Source organism: Pelobates fuscus, chromosome 1 (assembly GCF_036172605.1).
Source record: "Pelobates fuscus isolate aPelFus1 chromosome 1, aPelFus1.pri, whole genome shotgun sequence".
Classification (NCBI taxonomy): Eukaryota; Metazoa; Chordata; class Amphibia; order Anura; family Pelobatidae; genus Pelobates; species Pelobates fuscus.
The window spans coordinates 237,336,933-237,360,790 of NC_086317.1; the positions used below are offsets into that span (position 1 = coordinate 237,336,933).

Sequence of the window (23,858 nt, forward strand, 5' to 3'; positions counted from 1 at the left end):
CGATCGCCGGCGTGGGATCGCTGGCGACCGGGTAAGTACAAAAGATCTGTTGCGGTCACCGGCCCGCCGAGCCTCACGGCCATGCCCGACCGGCACGGCCACACCGACAACACGAGCTTACCTGCTCGTCGGCGAGCCGGGAACCGCTCCTTCCGTTCTTCCGGGCATCACGCCCGAATCAAACATGGCGCCGACCACGTGGTCGCGCCTAAGAGTAGCTCCGCCCCCGAAAATTATACCAACGTGTGCGTGACGTCACGACGTCAACGCACACGCACGTTTTGGGGTCAGAGGTCGCCCTCTGACCAATCATAGCCTAGAGAGGGGTATTTAAACCCCTAGCTTTTCCCATTACTTTGCCATGTCGTGGTTTCAGTTACCTGATTTCCTGAGAGTGCTATTTCCGTGATTCTGATTTCCTGGTATCCTGATCCTTGGCGTTTCCCTGGTTATTCTGATCTCTGGTTTCCCTGACTCGGCTTGTTTTATCGGTATTGAGTATTTTCTGGCTTCCTTGACCTCGGCTTTCCCTTTGACCATTCTCTGTCTCTAGCGTATTAGTCCGGCCATTCTAAGGTCCGGTTTACGCTCTATCCTGTTATTTTCCTTTTCTTACCTATGTATATGTTTACATAGTTTCTGCGTGCTGGACCACATTACTAGTCATGACATTAGGACATGACCATGGAACCTGGAGAACTATGCAAGCATATGATCGCCTGTGAGAGTAGGGTGGAGGATATGGACCACAGGTTAGACCAATTTGCCCAGGCATTTCAGACCTTGCTCCAGAGGACTGCCTATTTAGAGGTCCATCCGGTACCACCTGTGATTCCGCCACCTGTAGTGGTTCCCGTACCACATAAACCACCGTCCATAACCTTGTCACCGCCCCCTCGCTATAGAGGTGATTCTAAGGAATTCAGAGGTTTTTTAAACCAAATTGAATACCACTTTGAGGCCTCCCCAGGTTCATTCCCAACAGATAGATCAAAAATAGGCTGATGAACCAATTAACTGGAAAAGCCTTGACCTGGGCTAACCCCTTATGGGAAAGTGGTGACGCAGTAGCCCGTGATTACAGTACTTTTCTTACGGCCTTTAAGGCTACGTTTGAACCTAAAGGCAGGGAGAAGAACGCTTCCAAAGCCCTTATGAGAATCAAGCAAGGCAGTCGTTCTGTAGCCGATTATGCAATAGAGTTCAGGACATTAGCGTCTGAGGTTGATTGGACCAATAGTGGTCTGGTGGCTGCTTTCTCTGAAGGTCTAGCTGAGAGTATACAAGATGAGACTGCAGCTAGAGACCTTCCGGTTAATCTTAATGAGTTTATTGCCTACATGATAGACATTGATAACCGGCTCAGAGAGAGAGAGAAAAACAAACAACGTAACAGACGTTCTAATTTGTCCATAGCTCCTCGTTTCTCTAACCCAGTGGTGAGTAGCCAAACGCCTCTTCCAGAACCTGAACCCATGCAATTGGGTAGCGCTAAACTCACTGAGGCAGAGAGACAACACAGACGTAACGAGGGGTTATGTATGTATTGTGGCAAGAAGGGACATCTAAGATCGTCATGCCCGGTTCGGCCGGAAAACTTGCACACCTAAGGCACGTACGGGGACCGACCTTAGGTGTGATTTATATGTCCCCTAAATTGACTAAGAACCGTTTCCTTGTCAAAGTAACCTTATCTTTCAAGAACACTACTGTTCAGTGTGAGGCTATGATTGACTCTGGGGCAGCGGAGAATTTCCTAGACAAAGAATTCTCTGCAAAACATCTCCTGCCCTTAAGACATAAAGAGAAACCGATAGCAGTCGAGGCCATTGATGGAAGGCCTCTTACCCAGCCTTTCATCACACACGAAACTCTGCCAATCACTGTTTCAGTGGGTATTCTCCACTCTGAAGAAATGACCTTTCAAATCATATCTTCACCTACAGTTCCGATAATACTCGGTTTCCCTTGGCTCCTGAAACACAATCCACGTTTGGATTGGATTGAAGGAGAGATTGTGAGTTGGGGTGAGAGATGTAAAGGTGTTTGCTTTAAGCAAATCCCACAACCTATTGGTACCATTAATGTTCCTGTTGCACCTCCCTTGACCACACAAATTCCACCGCAGTATATGGATTTGAAAGAGGTATTTAACAAGGTCCAGTCAGAAGGGTTACCTCCTCATAGACCTTATGACTGTACCATAAACTTATTACCAGGGACTATGCCTCCCAAGGGAGGAGTCTATGCCTTGTCCCCTCAGGAAAATCTTTGTTTGGAGGAATATATTAAAGATGCTCTCAGAAAGGGTCATATCCGTAGGTCCTCCTCACCAGCCGGGGCTGGATTCTTCTTTGTCTCTAAAAAAGAAGGAGACCTACGCCCTTGTATTGATTATAGGGGTTTGAATAGGATTACCATAAAAAATGCCTACCCTATTCCCCTTATATCAGAGCTGTTTGACAGATTGAGGGGAGCTCGAGTCTTTACCAAGCTCGATCTCCAAAGCGCATACAATCTAGTCAGGATTAAGGACGGTCACGAATGGATGACCGCATTTAACACCAGAATGGGACATTACGAATACCTGGTTATGCCGTTTGGATTATGTAACGCTCCAGCGGTATTCCAGGATTTTATTAACGATGTCCTAAGAGAGTACCTTCACATGTTCGTTCTAGTGTACTTGGACGACATTCTCATCTATTCCCCAGACCTAGAGACACATCACGAACATGTGAGAATTGTACTGAAAACCCTGTTACAGAACGGCCTTTACTGTAAACTGGAAAAATGCCAGTTTGACCAAACGGAGATACAATTTCTTGGATACGTTATATCTCCGTCTGGTTTCCAGATGGATCCCCGTAAACTGGAGGCAGTCTTACAGTGGCCATTACCCAAGGGCCTTAAAGCCACTCAACGCTTTATAGGTTTTGCGAATTACTACCGCAAATTCATAAAGGGTTTTTCCTCCGTGATTTCCCCTATAACCAATTTAACCAAAAAAGGAGCAAATTGTACATCTTGGCCCAAAGAAGCAAGAGAGGCATTTGAACTGTTAAAATCCTCAGCACCTGTCCTGACCCATCCTGATCCAACCAAACCATTTATCCTAGAGGTGGATGCATCAGAGACAGGAGTTGGAGCCATTCTGTCTCAAAGAGAAAGTCCTGATACACCTTTACATCCTTGTGGATTTTACTCTCGCAAACTCACACCTGCAGAGAAGAATTATGACATAGGGAATAGGGAACTTTTGGCCATTGTACTTGCCCTTAAGGAATGGAGGCATCTCTTGGAAGGTTCCAAAGAGCCACTTTTGATCTTTACTGATCAGAAGAATTTGGCTTATATTGGGGACGCTAAGAGACTGTCCTCTCGTCAGGCTAGATGGTCATTGTTCCTCTCCCGATTCAATTTCATAATTACGTACAGGCCTGGTACTAAAAACACCAAGGCAGATGCACTTTCTAGGCAGTTTGAGACAGATGAAGCTCCGGAACAGGTGATATATCCTATTATACCTCCTGAATGCCTCATTGCCACTACAGTTACCGAAGTGTCTTCTCCACTCTTCTGTGCCATAATAGCAGATCAAACTCAGGCACCTGTGGGAAAACCTCCGGACAAACTGTATGTGTCACCTCAGTTTCGAAAGAAGGTACTAGATTTGTTCCATGACAACCTCACAGCAGGCCATCCTGGAGTCCATAAAACCCTCTCTGCCATCTCCCGGAGGTTTTGGTGGCCTGCTCTTAGAAACGATATCAAAGAATATGTTGGGGCATGTCAAATATGTGCCGTTTCTAAAGTTCCTCCTAGATCGCCTCCTGGACTCTTACAACCACTGCCCATACCCAGTGCTCCTTGGACCCACTTAGCCATGGATTTCATTGTGGATCTACCCAGTTCAAACGGGTTTAATACAGTCCTTATGGTTATCGATAGGTTCACAAAGATGGCACATTTTGTCCCCCTTAAAAAATTACCATCTGCTCAAGATCTAGTTCAAATATTCTTGAGAGAGATCTTTCGGTTGCACGGTGTACCTAAAAGCATAGTATCTGACAGAGGTACCCAGTTTGTTTCTAGGTTTTGGCGTTCCTTTTGTAAGCAATTAGGCATTGAACTCTCCTTTTCGTCGGCGTATCACCCTCAAACTAATGGAGCAGCAGAGAGGGCGAATCAGTCTCTAGAAGCCTACACTGTGTGCAGAATTATTAGGCAAATGAGTATTTTGACCACATCATCCTCTTTATGCATGTTGTCTTACTCGAAGCTGTATAGGCTCGAAAGCCTACTACCAATTAAGCATATTAGGTGATGTGCATCTCTGTAATGAGAAGGGGTGTGGTCTAATGACATCAACACCCTATATCAGGTGTGCATAATTATTAGGCAACTTCCTTTCCTTTGGCAAAATGGGTCAAAAGAAGGACTTGACAGGCTCAGAAAAGTCAAAAATAGTGAGATATCTTGCAGAGGGATGCAGCACTCTTAAAATTGAAAAGCTTCTGAAGCGTGATCATCGAACAATCAAGCGTTTCATTCAAAATAGTCAATAGGGTCGCAAGAAGCGTGTGGAGAAACCAAGGCGCAAAATAACTGCCCATGAACTGAGAAAAGTCAAGCGTGCAGCTGTCAAGATGCCACTTGCCACCAGTTTGGCCATATTTCAGAGCTGCAACATCACTGGAGTCCCCAAAAGCACAAGGTGTGCAATACTCAGAGACATGGCCAAGGTAAGAAAGGCTGAAAGACGACCACCACTGAACAAGACACACAAGCTGAAACGTCAAGACTGGGCCAAGAAATATCTCAAGACTGATTTTTCTAAGGTTTTATGGACTGATGAAATGAGAGTGAGTCTTGATGGGCCAGATGGATGGATTGGTAAAGGGCAGAGAGCTCCAGTCCGACTCAGACGCCAGCAAGGTGGAGTACTGGTTTGGGCTGGTATCATCAAAGATGAGCTTGTGGGGCCTTTTCGGGTTGAGGATGGAGTCAAGCTCAACTCCCAGTTTCTGGAAGACACCTTCTTCAAGCAGTGGTACAGGAAGAAGTCTGCATCCTTCAAGAAAAACATGATTTTCATGCAGGACAATGCTCCATCACACGCGTCCAAGTACTCCACAGCGTGGCTGGCAAGAAAGGGTATAAAAGAAGAAAATCTAATGACATGGCCTCCTTGTTCACCTGTTCTGAACCCCATTGAGAACCTGTGGTCCATCATCAAATGTGAGATTTACAAGGAGGGAAAACAGTACACCTCTCTGAACAGTGTCTGGGAGGCTGTGGTTGCTGCTGCACGCAATGTTGATGGTGAACAGATCAAAACACTGACAGAATCCATGGATGGCAGGATTTTGAGTGTCCTTGCAAAGAAAGGTGGCTATATTGGTCACTGATTTGTTTTTGTTATGTTTTTGAATGTCAGAAATGTATATTTGTGAATGTTGAGATGTTATATTGGTTTCACTGGTAAAAATAGATAATCGAGGGGGCGGGGCCCGACAGCCGAGCTAGCCAGACGCACATGCAGAGAGCTCTGACTCAAATCAACCTAATATTGGCTAATATTGGCCAAAATCTCGACTATAGCAGTCTTGCTCAACTATAACTACTGTCTGAACCGAGTAGGGGAGAGTGGACACCTGAATTATAATCTTTTACCGAGAAAAACCACACTCCACAAATGCGGCCTAGCGAAGAAAGCGGCCTAGTGGTAGGGGGAGGCGGCCGATCTCCCACCATGGGGACCGCTATAAGCAGCAGCTCTCCTGACACCCCGCATCCCCCCCCTTTGGACCGGTGGGGGTCATCCCGGTCCCCACTGGGGAATCTTACATACCTACTCGAAATGGCTGACCCGCCGGAGTGGGGACCTCAGATCAGGCCAAAGATGGCCGCTAAGCAGCAACCCCTGCAGCCAACACCAAGCCCTGAGATCCAGACCTGGAGAGAGCACTTTGAGGCTCGGTTTGATCGAGTCTGCCAGGAATTCTTTAAGCGCATGTAAAATAAAGCCACCCGCAATAATCTATTCGCTGTGAAGGGGAAAGAGTTTGCACCGTCTACTTACCGATCCAGCGCACACAAAGAAACACACCCCTCCTGCAGACAGGACCGCCGGCAGACACTCCAGGCACCAAATCGCAAAGCAGCACGCCATCACCGACCACTCATCCTACCATCTTGCAGTGGCTTCTCTGCACGACGCTCCAAACCAATCCGTCGCAGGGTTCACATTAGGCAACGCAGATCAAGAGCACAGAGTAAGCCCAGAGACCAAGATCCAGCTACAGGACTCGAGGGACTGTCGATTAGGGCAGAACAGAAGCACACAAGCATCTGGGACCGGAGGGGCTCTCACCTGCAGAACGATGGACTCAGGTCCCCCAAGGCTAACAACCTACCATCAGCAGGCATTGGTTAAGCACTCGCTGGCAGAGACATACAGGCCCCTTAATGCAAAGCTTTAATGCAAGGCTATGTTGTTGTTGCCTTTTTCCTTTTTTTTTTTCTCTGTGTTTTACTTCCATCCCTTAACAGTCAGGATATCTGCCTCTGCAGTATCTCTCTAAGGCAAAGCAGATGTACAACCAGTGGAAACTGTGCTTTAATTATATTTCCTTTCCATATTAGTTTCACGGTTTTCACTGGTTTTATTACTTTGATCCAGCCTAAGTCTTCGCCAACATGTTTCCCTGTCACTTATGATAATTCAGTATGTTACCTACTGTTCATAACTAGCAAATGCCATGCCCAGGGATTATTTATGTATAAAATAAGCTATTTCTACATTCTATAAAAGAAAATACCCAGTGGTTACTACCTAGCTAATCATTAACTTAATCTATGATATTAACCTGTTATTGTTTCAAGTTGTAATTTTTGACCTAACCCTGTATCACACCTTCTCAGATAAGACGATCTGACAAACTACTTGATAAGCGACAATTATATATAAAATGTGCAGGACCCTCTAATGCCTGACTATTGTAACATGATGTTTCATTACATGTTTTCCTTGCTGTTTTGGCATGATAAGCATGACTTGTTGAACCCTTGCACAAATAAAATAAAGAATTAAAAAAAAAAAAAAAATAGATAATCGAAATGGGTATATATTTGTTTTTTGTTAAGTTGCCTAATAATTATGCACAGTAATAGTCACCTGCACACACAGATATCCCCCTAAAATAGCTATAACTAAAAACAAACTAAAAACTACTTCCAAAAATATTCAGCTTTGATATTAATGAGTTTTTTGCGTTCATTGAGAACATGGTTGTTGTTCAATAATAAAATTAATCCTCAAAAATACAACTTGCCTAATAATTCTGCACTCCCTGTATTTACGTTGCTTTATAAATGCCAATCAGTCTAACTGGTGTGAGCTCTTACCCATGGCTGAGTTCGCCAGGAACAACGCCACTCATGAATCTTCTAATCATAGTCCATTCTTTTTAAATCAGGGTTATCACCCCGCTGTTTTTCCTTCTGAATTCTCAGACACGGAAATTCCTGCCTTGAACACCCGTTTAGAATCAATTCATGATACCTGGGATTCCGTCCATTCAGCTCTGCAGAAAGCTTCATTACGAGCAAAGGCCCAAGCTGACAAAAAACGGGGCGCTAATCCTGTATATCTTCCAGGTGACAGGGTGTGGCTCTCCACAAAACATGTCAAGCTTAAGGTCCCGTCCATGAAATTTGCCCCTCGGTACATAGGTCCCTTTCGAGTTACCCAACGTATTAATCCAGTGACCTATTCTTTGGCACTTCCGGCTCATATGAGAATTGCAAATACTTTCCATGTGTCTCTGCTCAAGCCCCTTACTTGCAATCGCTACACCAGGTTATCCACTCCTCCTCCGCCCTTGGTAGTGGGTGATCAAGAAGAATACGAAGTCCGTTCTATCATGGACTCCAAATTATCCAGAGGTGTCTTGTCCTATCTCGTTGACTGGAAGGGTTATGGTCCCGAGGAACGTTGTTGGGTTCCTGCTAACGGGGCCATGCGCCCCATCTTATCCGGTCATTTCACAACCGCTTTCCTCTTAAGCTGGGTCCTTCCCGCCCGGTGCGCGGTCTTCGAGTGGGGGGTAGTGTTGCGGTCACCGGCCCGCCGAGCCTCACGGCCGTGCCCGACTGGCACGCCGACAACACGAGCTTACCTGCTCGTCGGCGAGCCGGGAACCGCTCCTTCCGTTCTTCCGGGCATCACGCCCGAATCAAACATGGCGCCGACCACGTGGTCGCGCCTAAGAGTAGCTCCGCCCCCGAAAATTATACCAACGTGTGCGTGATGTCACGACGTGAACGCACACGCACGTTTTGGGGTCAGAGGTCGCCCTCTGACCAATCATAGCCTAGAGATGGGTATTTAAACCCCTAGCTTTTCCCATTACTTTGCCATGTCGTGGTTTCAGTTTCCTGATTTCCTGAGAGTGCTATTTCCGTGATTCTGATTTCCTGGTATCCTGATCCTTGGCGTTTCCCTGGTTATTCTGATCTCTGGTTTCCCTGACTTGGCTTGTTTTATCGGTATTGAGTATTTTCTGGCTTCCTTGACCTCGGCTTTCCCTTTGACCATTCTCTGTCTCTAGCGTATTAGTCCGGCCATTCTAAGGTCCGGTTTACGCTCTATCCTGTTATTTTCCTTTTCTTACCTATGTATATGTTTACATAGTTTCTGCGTGCTGGACCACATTACTAGTCGTGACAAGATCGCAGACGTTCTATGCCGTCCTGGGGCGTTTAGAGCCACCAAAATAAGGACGGCATAGAACGTCCTGCGGTCTTAAGGGGTTAATAATGATTTGAAAACAAATATTCATTCCTCCTTTCCTGTTGTTACCTAGTTGGGAGAGGGGCATGCTGATCTGAATCTGGTCTGCCCCTCCACTGGGTACAGACCATGCGTAACTGTCTAGCAAGCTCAGGGACTGCAGCAGCCCTCTGATTATCCCGAGCTAGGAAGACCGCTACTTATGGTCTGCAGCCAACAAAAGTGCAGGCCAGAAGTGCCAGACTGCCTCCCCTACATTACAGAGGAGCAGCCTAAGTATGTCACATAATACTGTGAGTGGTTTTGCTTTGGAGCTCTGGATTATACTTATTAACCATAACCTCTTTGGAATAAAATTAAAGATTATATTAGCTTTAGTGTACTAATAATCTTAATTTTATGGCAGGACAGGAGGCTTCATATTTGCTTTACCTTCTTTACTGAAACCTCCAGCAGGAAAGAAACAGTTAACAGAACTTTTTAAAACAACCAATCAGAACAAAGCAACAGTAGTATAAAACCCCTAAGCATGCTCTTCCACTTCCTCTTTCTTTGCTGCTGCCTCCAGGTGAGCACTCACCAACTCAGAGTTGTCTCTGCTCTGGGTTGTTTTTTTATCCTACATGCTGCTTGTTTATTTGAACAGTCTGTTTAATCAGTCTATTTAATAGGTTTTGGAGCTTAATTGCTGGATTTGTTTAGGCAGGTTTCTTGCTGAATTTATTTTAACAGTTTGTCTGCTGTGTTTATCTAGCCAGTCTATTGCTGGGTTTAGCTAGGCAGTTTATTGTGTTATTTCCTATACCATTTCATGCTATGTAGCTGCTGTACCACTTGTTAACATCTGTTGCTGTATCTAGGCTACTTATATGATAGATTCGGGATACTGCTCATTGATTTATTGTTATTCTGGGTTACTTTATGCAGTTTTTCTCACTCTGCTGCATGGGGATGTCCCTGCTTTGATGCTTTGACTCTGCCTGTACTCTGTTTCCCCTCCCTGGGTCCCCCTGCTGGGCTCTGTCGCCGATACCCTTTCTCCCTTATTCCCCACCTGTTCCCCGCGGCCCCTGGCCGCTTGCTGAGCAACTTTTTCAGCCGTGCGCGGTAGGCCGCGCTAGTCCTTTTGTGGCCGCGGCGGCCATTTTGTTGGAGCCGTGGCGGGCATTTTTTTCAGAGCCGCATGGGCTCCGTGCATCGCAAACAGCCCGGTCTCACCCACCGAGCTGCCCTGCTGCCTGCTGGCCATGTGGCCAGCCTTCCCTCTCCCTATATAAGGGGAGATAGCCCAATATTTCAGCTATCCTCCTATTTACTGTGCCTTTCTCACATGCTGCATATGTAACAGATCCTGGATAGCAGGATCTGTCCCAGGCACTCTCACAGCTCACACTGCAGCTTACTATGATGTCTGATGCAATGTGACTAGGTCAGGGGTAGGCAACCTACGGCACTCAAGGTGTCTTTGCACGGCACTCAAGGCTGCTAGAGCCAAACAGGCTCTGGCCTATTAGGAGTCCCAGTGAAACTTCAGATACCTGCTAATACAAAAAGGTGGTGAAGGACAATCCTTAATTTATGCATTGCAGCACAAAGAGGAAGTGATCTCAGATCACTTCATTTCAGCACTTGTGAATGGGAATCCACACTGTAGTAGAGCAGCTTGCAGTTGTTGTTGCAGTTCCTGTCCTTGACCTGTACCTGGCCAGCCTGGTCCCCACTGGAACCCAGGGAAGCCACCCGCACTGCTAGATATACACAGAAATGCCCAATAACCCTCCCCTCATACAAATAATACAAACAGCCCACAAACATACACACAATCCGCAGAAACGTAACCTGCTAACAATCCACATACATGCACACAACCCCACATGCAGTCTCTCACATGCAATACCCCAAACAGCCCCATACATACACACACTACCAAAGACACAACGTGACACATCCATCCATCCACACACACAATTCCACAAGCAGCCCCCATACACCGCCCTCATTCATATGTATCATACACGATACCACAAACCACTCCTGAACATACACATTATAATAGCTCATATACGCACACATATTCAACGATGCAAAGCAATTACAGTATAAATAACACAAGCAGAATACGGCAGCACACACACCTCAATTTAAAAAAATTGGACCGGCACGCTACGAGACATCACAATCCTATATCGGCACAGTGCTGCTAAAAGGTTGCCTACCCCTGGACTAGGTTATCCTAGCAGTAGACTTGCCACACTTTTTACTACTAAGGAGAATCTTAGATTTACAGGGGTATGTCACTGCTCAATTAAATATCTTTGTTTAAAAATCATTGTTTAACAAGACTATGCCACATGTGATATATGCTAATCAAGCCTTTCTCTCAGCAAAAATGATATGGTCTGTTTTCAGCACCTAGCGCCCCTGCCAAGGTTTTGCTGCCCTTCCTGCAAGGGGCTTAAATTTTTCCACTATACATACACTTCAAAGTGTATCCTAATATGTTACCGGAGTGGTCTGTAGATGTGAATCAGCTTCTAGCTGTATGGACCCGTCTACCCCTCAGGGAGGCTAACCGGCCCCACATACAGCCCTGGCCGCTTGCTGAGCAACTTTTTCAGCCGTGCGCGGTAGGCCGCGCTAGTCCTTTTGTGGCCGCGGCGGCCATTTTGTTGGAGCCGTGGCGGGCATTTTTTTCAGAGCCGCATGGGCTCCGTGCGTCGCAAACAGCCCGGTCTCACCCACCGAGCTGCCCTGCTGCCTGCTGGCCATGTGGCCAGCCTTCCCTCTCCCTATATAAGGGGAGATAGCCCAATATTTCAGCTATCCTCCTATTTACTGTGCCTTTCTCACATGCTGCATATGTAACAGATCCTGGATAGCAGGATCTGTCCCAGGCACTCTCACAGCTCACACTGCAGCTTACTATGATGTCTGATGCAATGTGACTAGGTCAGGGGTAGGCAACCTACGGCACTCAAGGTGTCTTTGCACGGCACTCAAGGCTGCTAGAGCCAAACAGGCTCTGGCCTATTAGGAGTCCCAGTGAAACTTCAGATACCTGCTAATACAAAAAGGTGGTGAAGGACAATCCTTAATTTATGCATTGCAGCACAAAGAGGAAGTGATCTCAGATCACTTCATTTCAGCACTTGTGAAATGGGAATTACTAGGGGTGTCCCCCCCCCCCATATTTCTGGGGGTCTACCCCCTCCTGCTTCCTACACTAATGCTCTGGCAATATCCTGTTATCATACCGAGAGCGAACCCCTCCTACAGTCTGCACTGCTGGATCTGCAGCGTCCGGGTATACCCGTAAAAGAGGGTACCCCTCCCACTAATTGAGCTACCGTTCTTACGGTGCCCTGCTATACGCAGATACGGAGGGTGACCCCCTCCTGTGGACTATTCTGCTGGACCTACGGGGTCCTGTTATAACCATAATGAGAGTGACCCCCTCTCGCTGACTGCACTACTGGGTGTACAGACCTCTATGATACCACACTGAGGGTGACCCCCTCTTACCTACGGCTCTGCTGGATCTGCAGTGTCTGGCTTCTTTTATTATACGGCTAACCACTACGGCACTACTGTACCTACAGTGTACGATTATGTTCAGACTGAGGTGACCCCTTCCCCTGCTGGCCTATACTGCATAGTATGCTTGTGCTTGTTGGGTGACCCCCTCTTGCACGCTGGGTGACCCCCAGCTGGCCGCACCTGTTATCACTCAGACAGTGTTACCTCTATGGCAGTTATGCAATCACGTCTGAAGGCTAACCACTACGGCACTACTGTACCTACAGTGTCCGATTATGTTCAGACTGAGGGTGACCCCCTCCCCTGCTGGCCTATACTGCATAGTATGCTTGTGCTTGTTGGGTGACCCCCTCTTGCACGCTGGGTGACCCCCAGCTGGCCGCACCAGGTATCACTCAGACAGTGTTACCTCTATGGCAGTTATGCAATCACGACTAAAGGACAAATCTCCCATGCCCAGAAGGTCACTCGGCCTGTCCTCATACCACCCCGCTGACCTCACTGCCAGAAACCATCGGTACCTTACAGGGGACACTCCACCGGCCATCCTAGACGCTACACCAAGCACCCCTGGTACGCGTTGGCTAACGGATGGATTCATCTAGAGGATCAGTCTTCATGACGGAGTCCGGAAAGGACCCCGCAGACACCTGATACAGGGTTTGCACTCTATCCGGGACTAACCACTGGATGTCGATGACACGCGGACACAGATGTTTCCTCGGGACATATGGCGCGTTACAGCTTGTAAAGCGAAAAATACTAAATTCCCTTTGGGAATGGACCTATATGACGTATAGGTATCGCCTAGTTGGTTTCTACCCCTGAGAACCACAAAACGGCCCTTGTCCGAGCTGGACATCAAACTGACGGATTTGGCATCCAAGTGCTGAGTCCGCTCCCCGGAGTTGCCCGCACGTACAAATTGAGCTGACACGTCTCTATTCATAGGGTTCTCCTTAACTAACCCCAGAGGTCTCTCGGACCGTGCCCGGACTCAGGATCAAGGTTACGGAACCTTGGACCGTTCCATGAGCAATACGCATGCCCAAAAGAGGCGTCCATTCCGAAGTTGCCATGCTGGGCGAAGAGTGCGGCGGAGTGGACTCCCGCCCCATCCCCATGCTACATGCTCCCAATGCATATGTCGCCTGTGGACACTTTGAGACGGAGGGCACTCATCCCCTCAGAGAGCTGCTCGGCGTGGATGATTGGTTCTCTCCCTCAACTGGACATGAGAGAAACCCACATGGATTTTGCCATCAACATGGACATATTGAATCTGACTCACTCCCAGTCAACCCAGTTTCTGAATTGTATGGGACAAACATACGAAATCCAAGGTGTTCGTGTAAATGAACTACTTACAGTTAGTAGAATGTATGTTGCCAGAAGGCCTGTTCGTGCGACGGCTGCATTCGTTTTTTAATACTCACAAATTGTATGAAAAGCACTGTATGAAATAATTTGGATGGCTGTTTTCGTACGGACAGCCGGTGGGCGGAAATGACATCAGTGCTTTGTGAACCGGCAGCAGAACAGAGGAACTTCTAAACGGCAGTTCTATGTATATACCCTTAACGACCGTGGACGTACTATGTACGTCCGACAAAAAAAGGTTGTTAACCCCTTAAGGACACATGACATGTGTGACATGTCATGATTCCCTTTTATTCCAAAAGTTTGGTCCTTAAGGGGTTAAGGACCGTGGACGTACCTAGTATGATCGTGGCAAGTAGGAGCCCTGGACCGGCCATCCGCGGCGATCACGGTCAGGGGGGACTGCTGGAGACCCCAGCAGTCCCCCTGCAGCAGCTCCGGCCATCCAGGGCCATGTGATCACCATGATCACATCGCCGCAATGGGAGTCTAGGAGCTGCCAACAGGCTGCTAAAAAAATTTTGTTTCAAAATTTAAACATTTAATATATATATATTAGACATATATATATATATATATATATATATATATATATGTATATGTATAATATATTATAACATAATTAAAGCATTTTATAATATATTATACATATATGATTTCATTATAAGTGTACTTTGACATAAATACACATATATCTCAAAATACACTTATAATGAAATCATATATATGTATAATATATTATAAAATGCTTTAATTATAATATATTATACATATATAGGAAATAAAAGTGTGTGTGTTTGTGGATGTTTCCTGGTGGGCTCTCCCTGTCTGGGGCCGCAGCACTGGGCGAGTGGTTCTTGAGCCGCCCCCAGCGCCGGCCGATCCTCAAGGCACCCGAAGGTCAGGAGGTGGCCATGTTGGTAAGGCAGAGCAGGCACCTGCGCCCTATATTTGATCCCTGTAAGTTTGCAAAAACCCATCAAACCTGTACATTGGGGACACTGTTGTACTCTGGAGATGTTGCTGAACACATATTGGGGTGTTCTTTGTCAGTAACAGATAACAGGAACTGAGAATCCATGCCTAAAGTACAATGTGAGAAAACAATAACAACAACAAAAAATGACTACCTAAAAGTTTGACAAAGACTGGTGGTAGAATTAGTGCATGGCAAGTGTTAACATACCATTATTTGAAATACCCTAGGGTGTCTACTTTTCAAAAATATATGGTTTGATGGGGGTAAATTATTTTGGCCCGCTTCAAAGATGTCTCAAAAAGGACATGGGTGCATGATGACGAGCTGTAAAAATTCAAAGTTGGAAAACTGGAATGCGCACCCTCCAAATTAGGTCTTTTAGCACCCAGAGAACCCGACACATCTATACATGGTGGGTATCACTGTACTCAGGAGATGTTGCTGAACAAATATTGTGGTGTTCTTTGGTAGTAATACATAACAGGAGCTGAGAATCCATGCCTAAAGTACAATGTGTGTGAAAAATAACAAAAAAATGACTACCCAAAAGGTTGACAAAGACTGGTGGTAGAATTAGTGCATGGAAAGTGTTAAAATACCACCATTTGGGGGGCGGGGCCGGACTGCCGAGCTGGACGGTCGCAGGCAAGCAGAGCTCCTGCAACTCCATACTAAAAACGACCAAAAACCATGTCTTTAAGGCGAAAAGCAGACCGACAGCACCGGTCTCTACAACAGGGGGACTGCTGGATCCAGGGAGAGGCTGGCTCACGAGCTACAGTCCCCTGGAGGAGAAATCTTAGTACATCTATCTGAGGCCTTCTCCGGCGGTGAGTGGGGCAGACGGCCGCTGCCCCACTATCCTGCAACAAAGCACCCACCCTGAGACATGAATCTGGATGGACCCGGCCCTGTTCCCCCCCTATGGACCGGGAAGCCGCAGCTGAAGCTGGGGGGTCACTCCGCTAGACCCAAGATGGCAGGCGCCATGTGCGCAAGAGATGAAGGGAGGACCAGCACCCAACACCGGAGCCCATGGCTAACAACGCGGCTCCTGCCTCCAGAACCGGCTACGCTACAAAGCGGGATCATTATTACCCACCCCCGCAGCCAATTGAACCAGCAATGACAGCGGCGGCACAGGGGGGATAGAGGTAACCCACGCACCGACTGTTACCGCCTGCCCGAACTAAGCCTGTCACCGATGCAAAGACAGACCACCCACCCACCCCAAACTCAGCCCGCAACACCACCCAGGTATAGACAACCACACGCGGACGACACTTGTGTACTCTATAATCACTTAGCATGATTCTCATACCCGATTATTGTACCTTGTTTATCTTTTATTTTTTACACGTCCACTCGTACATCATTAGCCTCTTGCATTCTCATAATGTTAAAATGAGAATACATTGCTCAAGAGTTAACTCTATAGTGTTTTATTACAATAACATATTCATGTAGTTTCACATATTAAGGCTTACTATTTGTGTACATTCATGAGTTGACTCCTATATGCCTGTATTGTACCTTACACTACCTTTTGTATATATATTAAAAACTGTGCTAATATTTCAACTGCCACACTGTTTTGATATGTGTTTTACGTATCATGCCTTTGCTGTTGTGGCAATGCAGGCCTGCTTGTTAACTGAGCACAACAAAAATAAAGAATGAAAAAAAAAAAAAACAATCACTTGGTTTCTGTTAATGCAGCCCTAGCCAAACATCCTCTGACTGTGACTCACACAGCCTGCATGAAAAACTTGGTTTCATACCAAATAAGATTTGACAGCATTGTATGCGTTTAGGAGGGGGGAAATGTAATGCCATTGTTTTGGAGTTATCTATAAACCAGATAATTTTTGGGCTCAAGCACTGTGTTTTTTCGTCCCTAGAAATGCCCCTGCCTGAAACTTAAACTAGGACGACAAGCACTGGCCTAATACAATAGCCATGTTATGTGGTACCCAACCGTAGCACACACAACTGACAGAGCCTAATCACTCAGAGTGCATGATTCACAATAAACCATTTATCAAGCAATTATTCACATTCACAAACAATTATAGTTACTGTAACCCAAGAGTACTTAAGATTTGGTAGCATCCAATGACCAGAAACCTTTGAGACCCCCCAAAAAAAAAAAAAAAAACTTTTATATAAGCTTTTCGCTTCATTTTACTTGACACTTTGGAAAATAGCAATTTTTTTTAATTAATTACTCATAACAGGCTCCTTTAGTATTTGAAAACTTTATTTTTTTTCTCAAATGAGCACCAACACATTGTAAATATGACAGAAATAATGCACTTTTGTCTAATACTGAATATCTATGTACATGAACACATAACATGAAGACAATTACATTTTAAACAAAAACATGACCTGAAACTCATTTAAGCCAAAAACAAATAAAAAATAAAATAAAAAAACAACACACATTTTGTAAACACAAAAGCAAAAGACACAGGTATCCGACTTGTTTCTTGTAAGTGAATTACATGTGTAAAAGTTTTACAGGAAGGATATTTTCCAAGTTATGTTTGCTACATGCATGAGCCTCACTAATTTCAGAAAAACCCACAATGCTCAACTTTGTTTGTTTTTAATTAATTCCATTACAGCTTTCTGCTATATTCAAATTACGTCAAATACAAAGCTTCCTCTTAATTTTCAAAGCATAACTCAAGATAATTTTTTTTTTCAATTCGATGGACTAACTTTGATGTTCAGTATTCAGTCTAAGAAAAACATGAAAAAGGTGTCGCTAACATTATAGCTCCAATTTCCATAGATTTGGTTTTAAACCAGCTATATCATTTTCTCCAATTCAACACACATTCGTCCACAAAGAAATTCATTGAAGGTCGACTTGGATCAGGCTGTTTAACAGGATCAATAATGTTTGCCACACTCCTCTGTATTAATAGAACATGTAATGGTCCAGTACACAATCCCCTTGAAAAGGACAGTAATACCAAATTATACATTGAATTACTGAATAGTAAAAACGTATTACTTTTGGGGAAGCCACAGTCTTGGTGATTGGATGAGGTCTCCTGAATTATTCGCTAGAACTCTGACGTCTCTATTGTATCATTTCCTCCCACAGTTCTGTTGCAGGATTGTCGAAGAAAATTGTTTGGCTGGATAAACATCTGACCAGAGTTCTACTTACAGTAATGTAAACTGGTATTTCGATCCTTTTCAAAAATACAAATGCAGGTATGAAGGTAATCTCATAGTAAACAAACAAATGTTTTACTCCCTCCCCTTTTATGCTATGCAATTATGAACTGAAATGATTTAATTTTTAAAGTACATGAATGAATCGATATACTATATTAGATACGATTCTTTATCAAGTGATGGGATGGAATTGTCAAACAAGCAACAATCTAAGGTTTGATAGAGATGCACTGGGCTCTGTCAATAGTGTATATGCTTTTCAATCAAAACATATATTCAACCCTACAGTGAGGTCCATTAAGATCACCATTTAGGAATCTATAGATTCTGGTAAAAGGGATTCTACTTGTCTGGTTAGAATGATCAAAAACTAAAAAAAGATGACTAAACTCAGCACTTTGACCAAGAAACAATGTTTGTTTCCTTAATCATGATGGACTGTTGAAACGGCCAGCATTGGAGATCAGGGCCCATAATATTCCTTCCTCAAAATTAAACTACATCTTTAAAAGCTGGTACAGTATCATAATTTACAGGGCATGCCCCTTTCTACAAGATGTCAAGTTACAATAATATCAAGTTACCTAAAAGGCTATTTTGTCTAGTGAACCTTTAACACCCAAGGGAGGCCTGCTCAGTTTTCCTTCTGTGATAAGCATGAAATAAACAGTTAAAGCACATGGATTTTTGAAACTAGCTATGGTTTGAGTGCTAGCCACGGTTGTTATCTGTGTATAGTGCGGTGTCTGCAGCAACACGTAACAGAATGATAGTGTAAATAAGAATTGCCATCTCACTAAAGCTTTGTAAAGGGATTCCTTCAAACCTAACTTTGGTAAGGAACCCCACATTAAATGAGGAATGAAACAGCATTAGGACATAAAACATTCAAAATAACACAATTATTTTAAAATAATTAAAGTGAGAGTAAATGTAAGCGCTCAAGAAGCAGATGCCAACCACAATTCCTGTAAGTCTATGAAATGCCTTTGGAAATAAAGCTTTGAAGAAGTCTATAATAAATATAAATACAGGCTAATCTTTGACAACCTAGCCTCCTTTTGAAATATGTGATACATAGAATATATACATTATATATATCACATATATTAAAAATAAAGTGAACTCTTAATAGCTAGCTTAATGGTTTCACCGCCAGAAAAGCCTGCGCCGAATTGCAATTCTTCCCACGTACATGAGATCCCACAGTAGGCTAACATTGTCTGGTTGGTCCACTGACAAATAAAACCAGAATGGATGAACATTAAGACAGTTCTATAACAGTCACTGATTTGCATAATAGTAGATACCTCCCCTTTATCTTCATGCTCTATCAGGGACTAATTGGCACCAGCATGTGTACCATATTCACCCTGGTGATCAAATAAACCTATAAATTCATAACAAAGTAGGTAAATATCAAGGGATAGTGTTTCAATGCAGCACATCATTTTTCTGCAGATTGTTGCCAAAATATGTCCCTATGTAAATTAGAAAATATTTCTTATGTGTATAGCCTCATTGATTTTAAAAAGTAAATTCGATTTCTAAATTACTCTGCAGATGATTACGAAAGACTTATTGGACCTTGCAAAATCATGATTCCATATAAAAGCAGTAAGATTTTTGGCCCAAATGCTTGGAGGTACTAACACGCACCAATCTAAAAACATATTTTGAGCATAGCAATGTTAGGATGATGATATCGCATAAACACTCCCAGACTGCCATGTGGGGATGTGCATATAAGTACACATAACATGGCACTCAGATTTTAATCATTGCTCACCATATTTCCATTGATTTACGGAATCTTTGATCTAAAGGCATGGAAGCATGAGCAATTTAACCTACCCATTGAGAAAGTATTGACCTCTAAAGGACACAGTCTGCACTGGACTCTTCGCTCAGTGTAAGGTATACAATATAAATCCTCCATTTTACAAAGTGCAATCTCAAAATGGAATGGAATGCAGAATATATATATATAATGAAAAATTGATTAAAAATTTAAACATGGCATTCCATGTGCACTGCTTTGCATATCAAAGGTTTGATATTCTGGGAGTGTGGCAGAGAGATCATGTTCCATAGAGAGAGTCTGTTCTCACTCTCTTATTGTTTTTTTTTTGTTTTTGTGAGCAATGCAGGTATTTTTCCATGGTCAGGAGCAAATTAAAAAAACCAGCACCTGTTTTCTGTGGCCTACCATTACATTAATAAATGTGGTTGGAATAAAAAAAAAATTAAAAAAAATATGCAAGCCAATTGCTCTCATGTAAAGCATACTACTAAACCACCACCAGCAGACAGTCAAGGAAATCCTAAGATACACAAGTAACAGATAACATTAGGATTCGTAAATAAACCAAAATCATTTCCACGCTATTTAGCAAGAACACAAGACCGCACTATTGCAACTCTAAATTCTGAATATATCCCTTGCTTTCTCATGGGACTCAGCAAACAGCTAATATCATTATCACATTGCTATAGTTTTGAATCTGAAAGGAAAAATGTTTAAAAAAAAAAAATGTTTAAAAAAAAAAAAAAAAAAGGCAAATATCAATGATAAGTAATGAAATACAAGCTTTGCCAATGTCTTTCCCTTGGTAAATGAGCAGATCTTGGATTCTATTTAAAAAATATTTTTACAAAAATCTTACAACACAACAATGAATGGAGAGGACGAGAACAAGATTTTAAAAGCAATCTTGAATGCTCTGAGACATGATATCACATCATAGCTCCAACACATGTATCATAACACACACTACTGGGAAAAGTTATGACCAAGTATTCTAATTTCCAAGAAGAAATTAGTATAAAAAATAAATATCTTTCTCTGAATAAAAATAATGGGATAATTAATGATTGTGTACTCCGGAACTAATGAACAATAAACTTTAAGATTAACTTTTTGGATGCCACAGAGCTCTGCAAACTTTGAAACATAAAGAACTATAAATACAAAGCTTAGACCTAAAATGCAAGGTACCCATTTTCTGAAAATTCACCATCTAAATAGCCTGGCAGATTTGGGGAATATGCCTGAACGCATACCATCCGTGAATAAGTTACGCTATAAACCTCTGCACCCTCCAAACATCTCCAATCTCATGTTACAATCTGCCACATGTCTTCCTCAATATCAAAAGCATGGCTGTGGAAAATATATTTAGATGAGAGGAAGCTATTGGCCAAGAGCCCACCGATTCATGGATTTTGCTTAGTATGCAGGGAGCCAGATTTTGGCCACTGGTCTTCCTCTCTCTAAAATGACATTTCCTTATCAGCAAATGACCAATCCATTATACATTCCTCTTACTACTCAACTGATTGGAACGATAGGATTTAATAAAAATCTACAGCAACATTGGGGAAAAAAAAAAACACAACAAAAAACATGCATTAATACTCCAACTGAAAGGAACTCTAAATACTTTGTGTAGAAATCTAAAATACAAATTATGCAGAAAAAAAAAAAAGGAAAAGGAGATTACTAATCTACCAATTTAAACCAAAACCGCAAATGCACTTTTTGTGCTCCATTTCAGAATATGGATAATTTTCCCCATCATACAGGTTTCTGTGATAACGCTCCAAATTAAGAACAGACATCTGAATATTCACTACTGGTGTATACAACGTAAGCAGCATCACAGCATGAACAGATACAGCGCTAGTAATGGATGTTCATTAATTGTACTTGGTACAATCTGTAATGTTCTTACATAAATTAATTTCGGATTTCCCTTGGTAATTAAGCTATGACTACGTTAGTCAGTTATGTACAAACATTCAGTATGATGTGCTAGGTGCAAGATGCAGTAAGTGGGGAGAAAAAAAACAAAACAAAAAAATACCCCACAAATATTTTAAATCTGAAAATAAAAAATATTTGTGATCTAGTCTTCTTTCTTCAAAAGGTACATAGGCAAGATCTAGAATCAGTGACTAGGCGATTCAATCTTTAGTACAGAGGCTAATTTTAGAGAATGAAACAAAGTACCATGTGGTAATATCGGATTTAACCTGACTGCAGCAGTATTGGGTGGATGTGGTCAATGTACTCATTTAAACTCATGGATTTTTGGTATCTGTAAGGTAGACATTCCTAACCTACATTGCTTCTGTCATTTCCAGCCATTTCCTGAAAGAAAGCAGCAGATAATTTTCCTCCTTCAGGAAAAAAACTTTGATTGCAGGACATTCATTTGATCATACAACCCTGACTACTTATTGGTTACATCTCCTTCCTTTTTTTCTTTTCCACATGACCCCCACCCCCCATGAGTCACTTTTTCTGTGCCATCGTATGCACGGCTTGAAATCAACTCTAACAGTAAAAGAAGTGACTGGGCTGAGAGGCTCTTAATGCTTTCCTTTAACCAACTCTACAAAGAGCGGGACGAGGCCAAGGGCAACTCACAAAAGGGATACAAAGCAAATAGACAGAGTGTCAGAAATTGAGAGGCCATTCACCAAGAATGATGTATTAAGGGTGAGAGGATGCTCCATGCGGCACAGCCTCTGATTCATATGAAACCAAGCACTCAGTTACTCGCTCATTCTAAGGATATAACGTTCAGCTGGATGTTCTTCTGAGATTTCTCTTCATACAGGGATATTGCTTTCAATCCCACCCATTATCCTTGATCATGTGAGCTAATTCAATTATGTATTTTCCTTCCTTATACTTCTGGCTGCTTTCAAATGCATGTTCCTAATAGAAAAAAAAGCAAAAAACTGAGTTATTGATTAAAACTAAAACCAAGGCTTTCGATGAGCCAAATATTTTGCTATTCTGCCGATTGCACTATAGTTTGCTGGAGAAAATAAAACAAAAACAAACCTCAACTGCCTCCTGAAAACAAAGGTTCATATTTTTAAAATGAACAAAGGACGTTTTTTATTAGCTCAGTTGGAACTGTTCGATTTACTGAAGAGCGGATTTAGCACTGATCTAGATACGAAAGCTAGAATGGCATGGTTTACAAAATGTAGGACTTATGAAAGAAGAGGAGGCACTTCATCTAGATAGAAATTAATGGAAGCCTCTTTTACATGTACATGATGCTGGCATATCTCTTTCACCTCTATCAGGTGGTGGGAAGGGGTGGGGTATACTAGCAAGTATCGCACCGGGAATATTCTTTTTAAATGCACTGTAAAAGTTGTGCTTTCATACTACTGGCGCATGCTGTAGAGAGAATACTTACATATTTCCAGCCCAGTGTTGTTTTGCAGTTTTCACAGTAGATATCTGCTACCGCATGAAGCCCAGTGAGTAAAACACGTTCTTCTGCAGGACCACAACCAACGTTAACACTGCAGAGAGACACAATTAAACATTATTAAACATAACTTTTTTATTGATTCCTAAAATTTCAATTATTACACAAGAAGCAACAAAGTGCCAAGTGAGAGGATTGAAGGCAAGTCACACAAACAAAAGTATGTAAATAAGGATATACTCATATCTGCTAAAACAATACATTGACTTTAAATGTTAGATTATTAATTACTTAGCATTTATACTGGTAAACATACCGATAAACCAATGCCATCCCAGTCTACATGCTGCAGTCACCGTTCCTCAATAAAGATCATCAATCCGGATGATCTAAGGTCCAATCCAATGCTTCTTATTGAGACACACTGATGACCTACAGAAAAGTCTCTAAGGAGGAGCCTTAAAGACATGCGTTAGTATAGCCCTCTTTTTTGCACTCCACACCTTTCGGTTTTCTGCTTTTTTCATGCTACATTACAACTACGATGGAAAAACATATTTAAGGATATATTTACTAGCTTAGGTAATTTTTCCCTTTGAGGAACTGGTGATCTTGAGGGATGTTGTTTACTTATCCTCTCAAGCCATTTGTGAGGTCAATACCTATTTATCCTGCAACTGGGTACCTCAATTTAGATCAATGGTTATAAACTGTGAACACGCAGAAAACATGC

General features: G+C 43.1%; 1 protein-coding gene across 3 annotated transcripts in view; it reads right to left on the reverse strand.

Moving 5' to 3' along the window:
• Window positions 1-20,433: 20,433 nt before the first annotated feature.
• Window positions 20,434-23,858, reverse strand: part of YPEL2 (yippee like 2) — a 93,808-nt gene continuing 90,383 nt past the window's right edge. For all 3 annotated transcript variants that reach the window (XM_063444517.1, XM_063444518.1, XM_063444519.1), the window contains 2 exons: window positions 23,111-23,219; window positions 20,434-22,614 (listed from right to left, as the gene is read on the reverse strand). In XM_063444517.1, coding sequence (XP_063300587.1) covers window positions 22,525-22,614; window positions 23,111-23,219 — 199 coding nt within the window. In that variant the 3' untranslated portion in view covers window positions 20,434-22,524. The remainder of the gene's footprint in view (window positions 22,615-23,110; window positions 23,220-23,858) is intronic.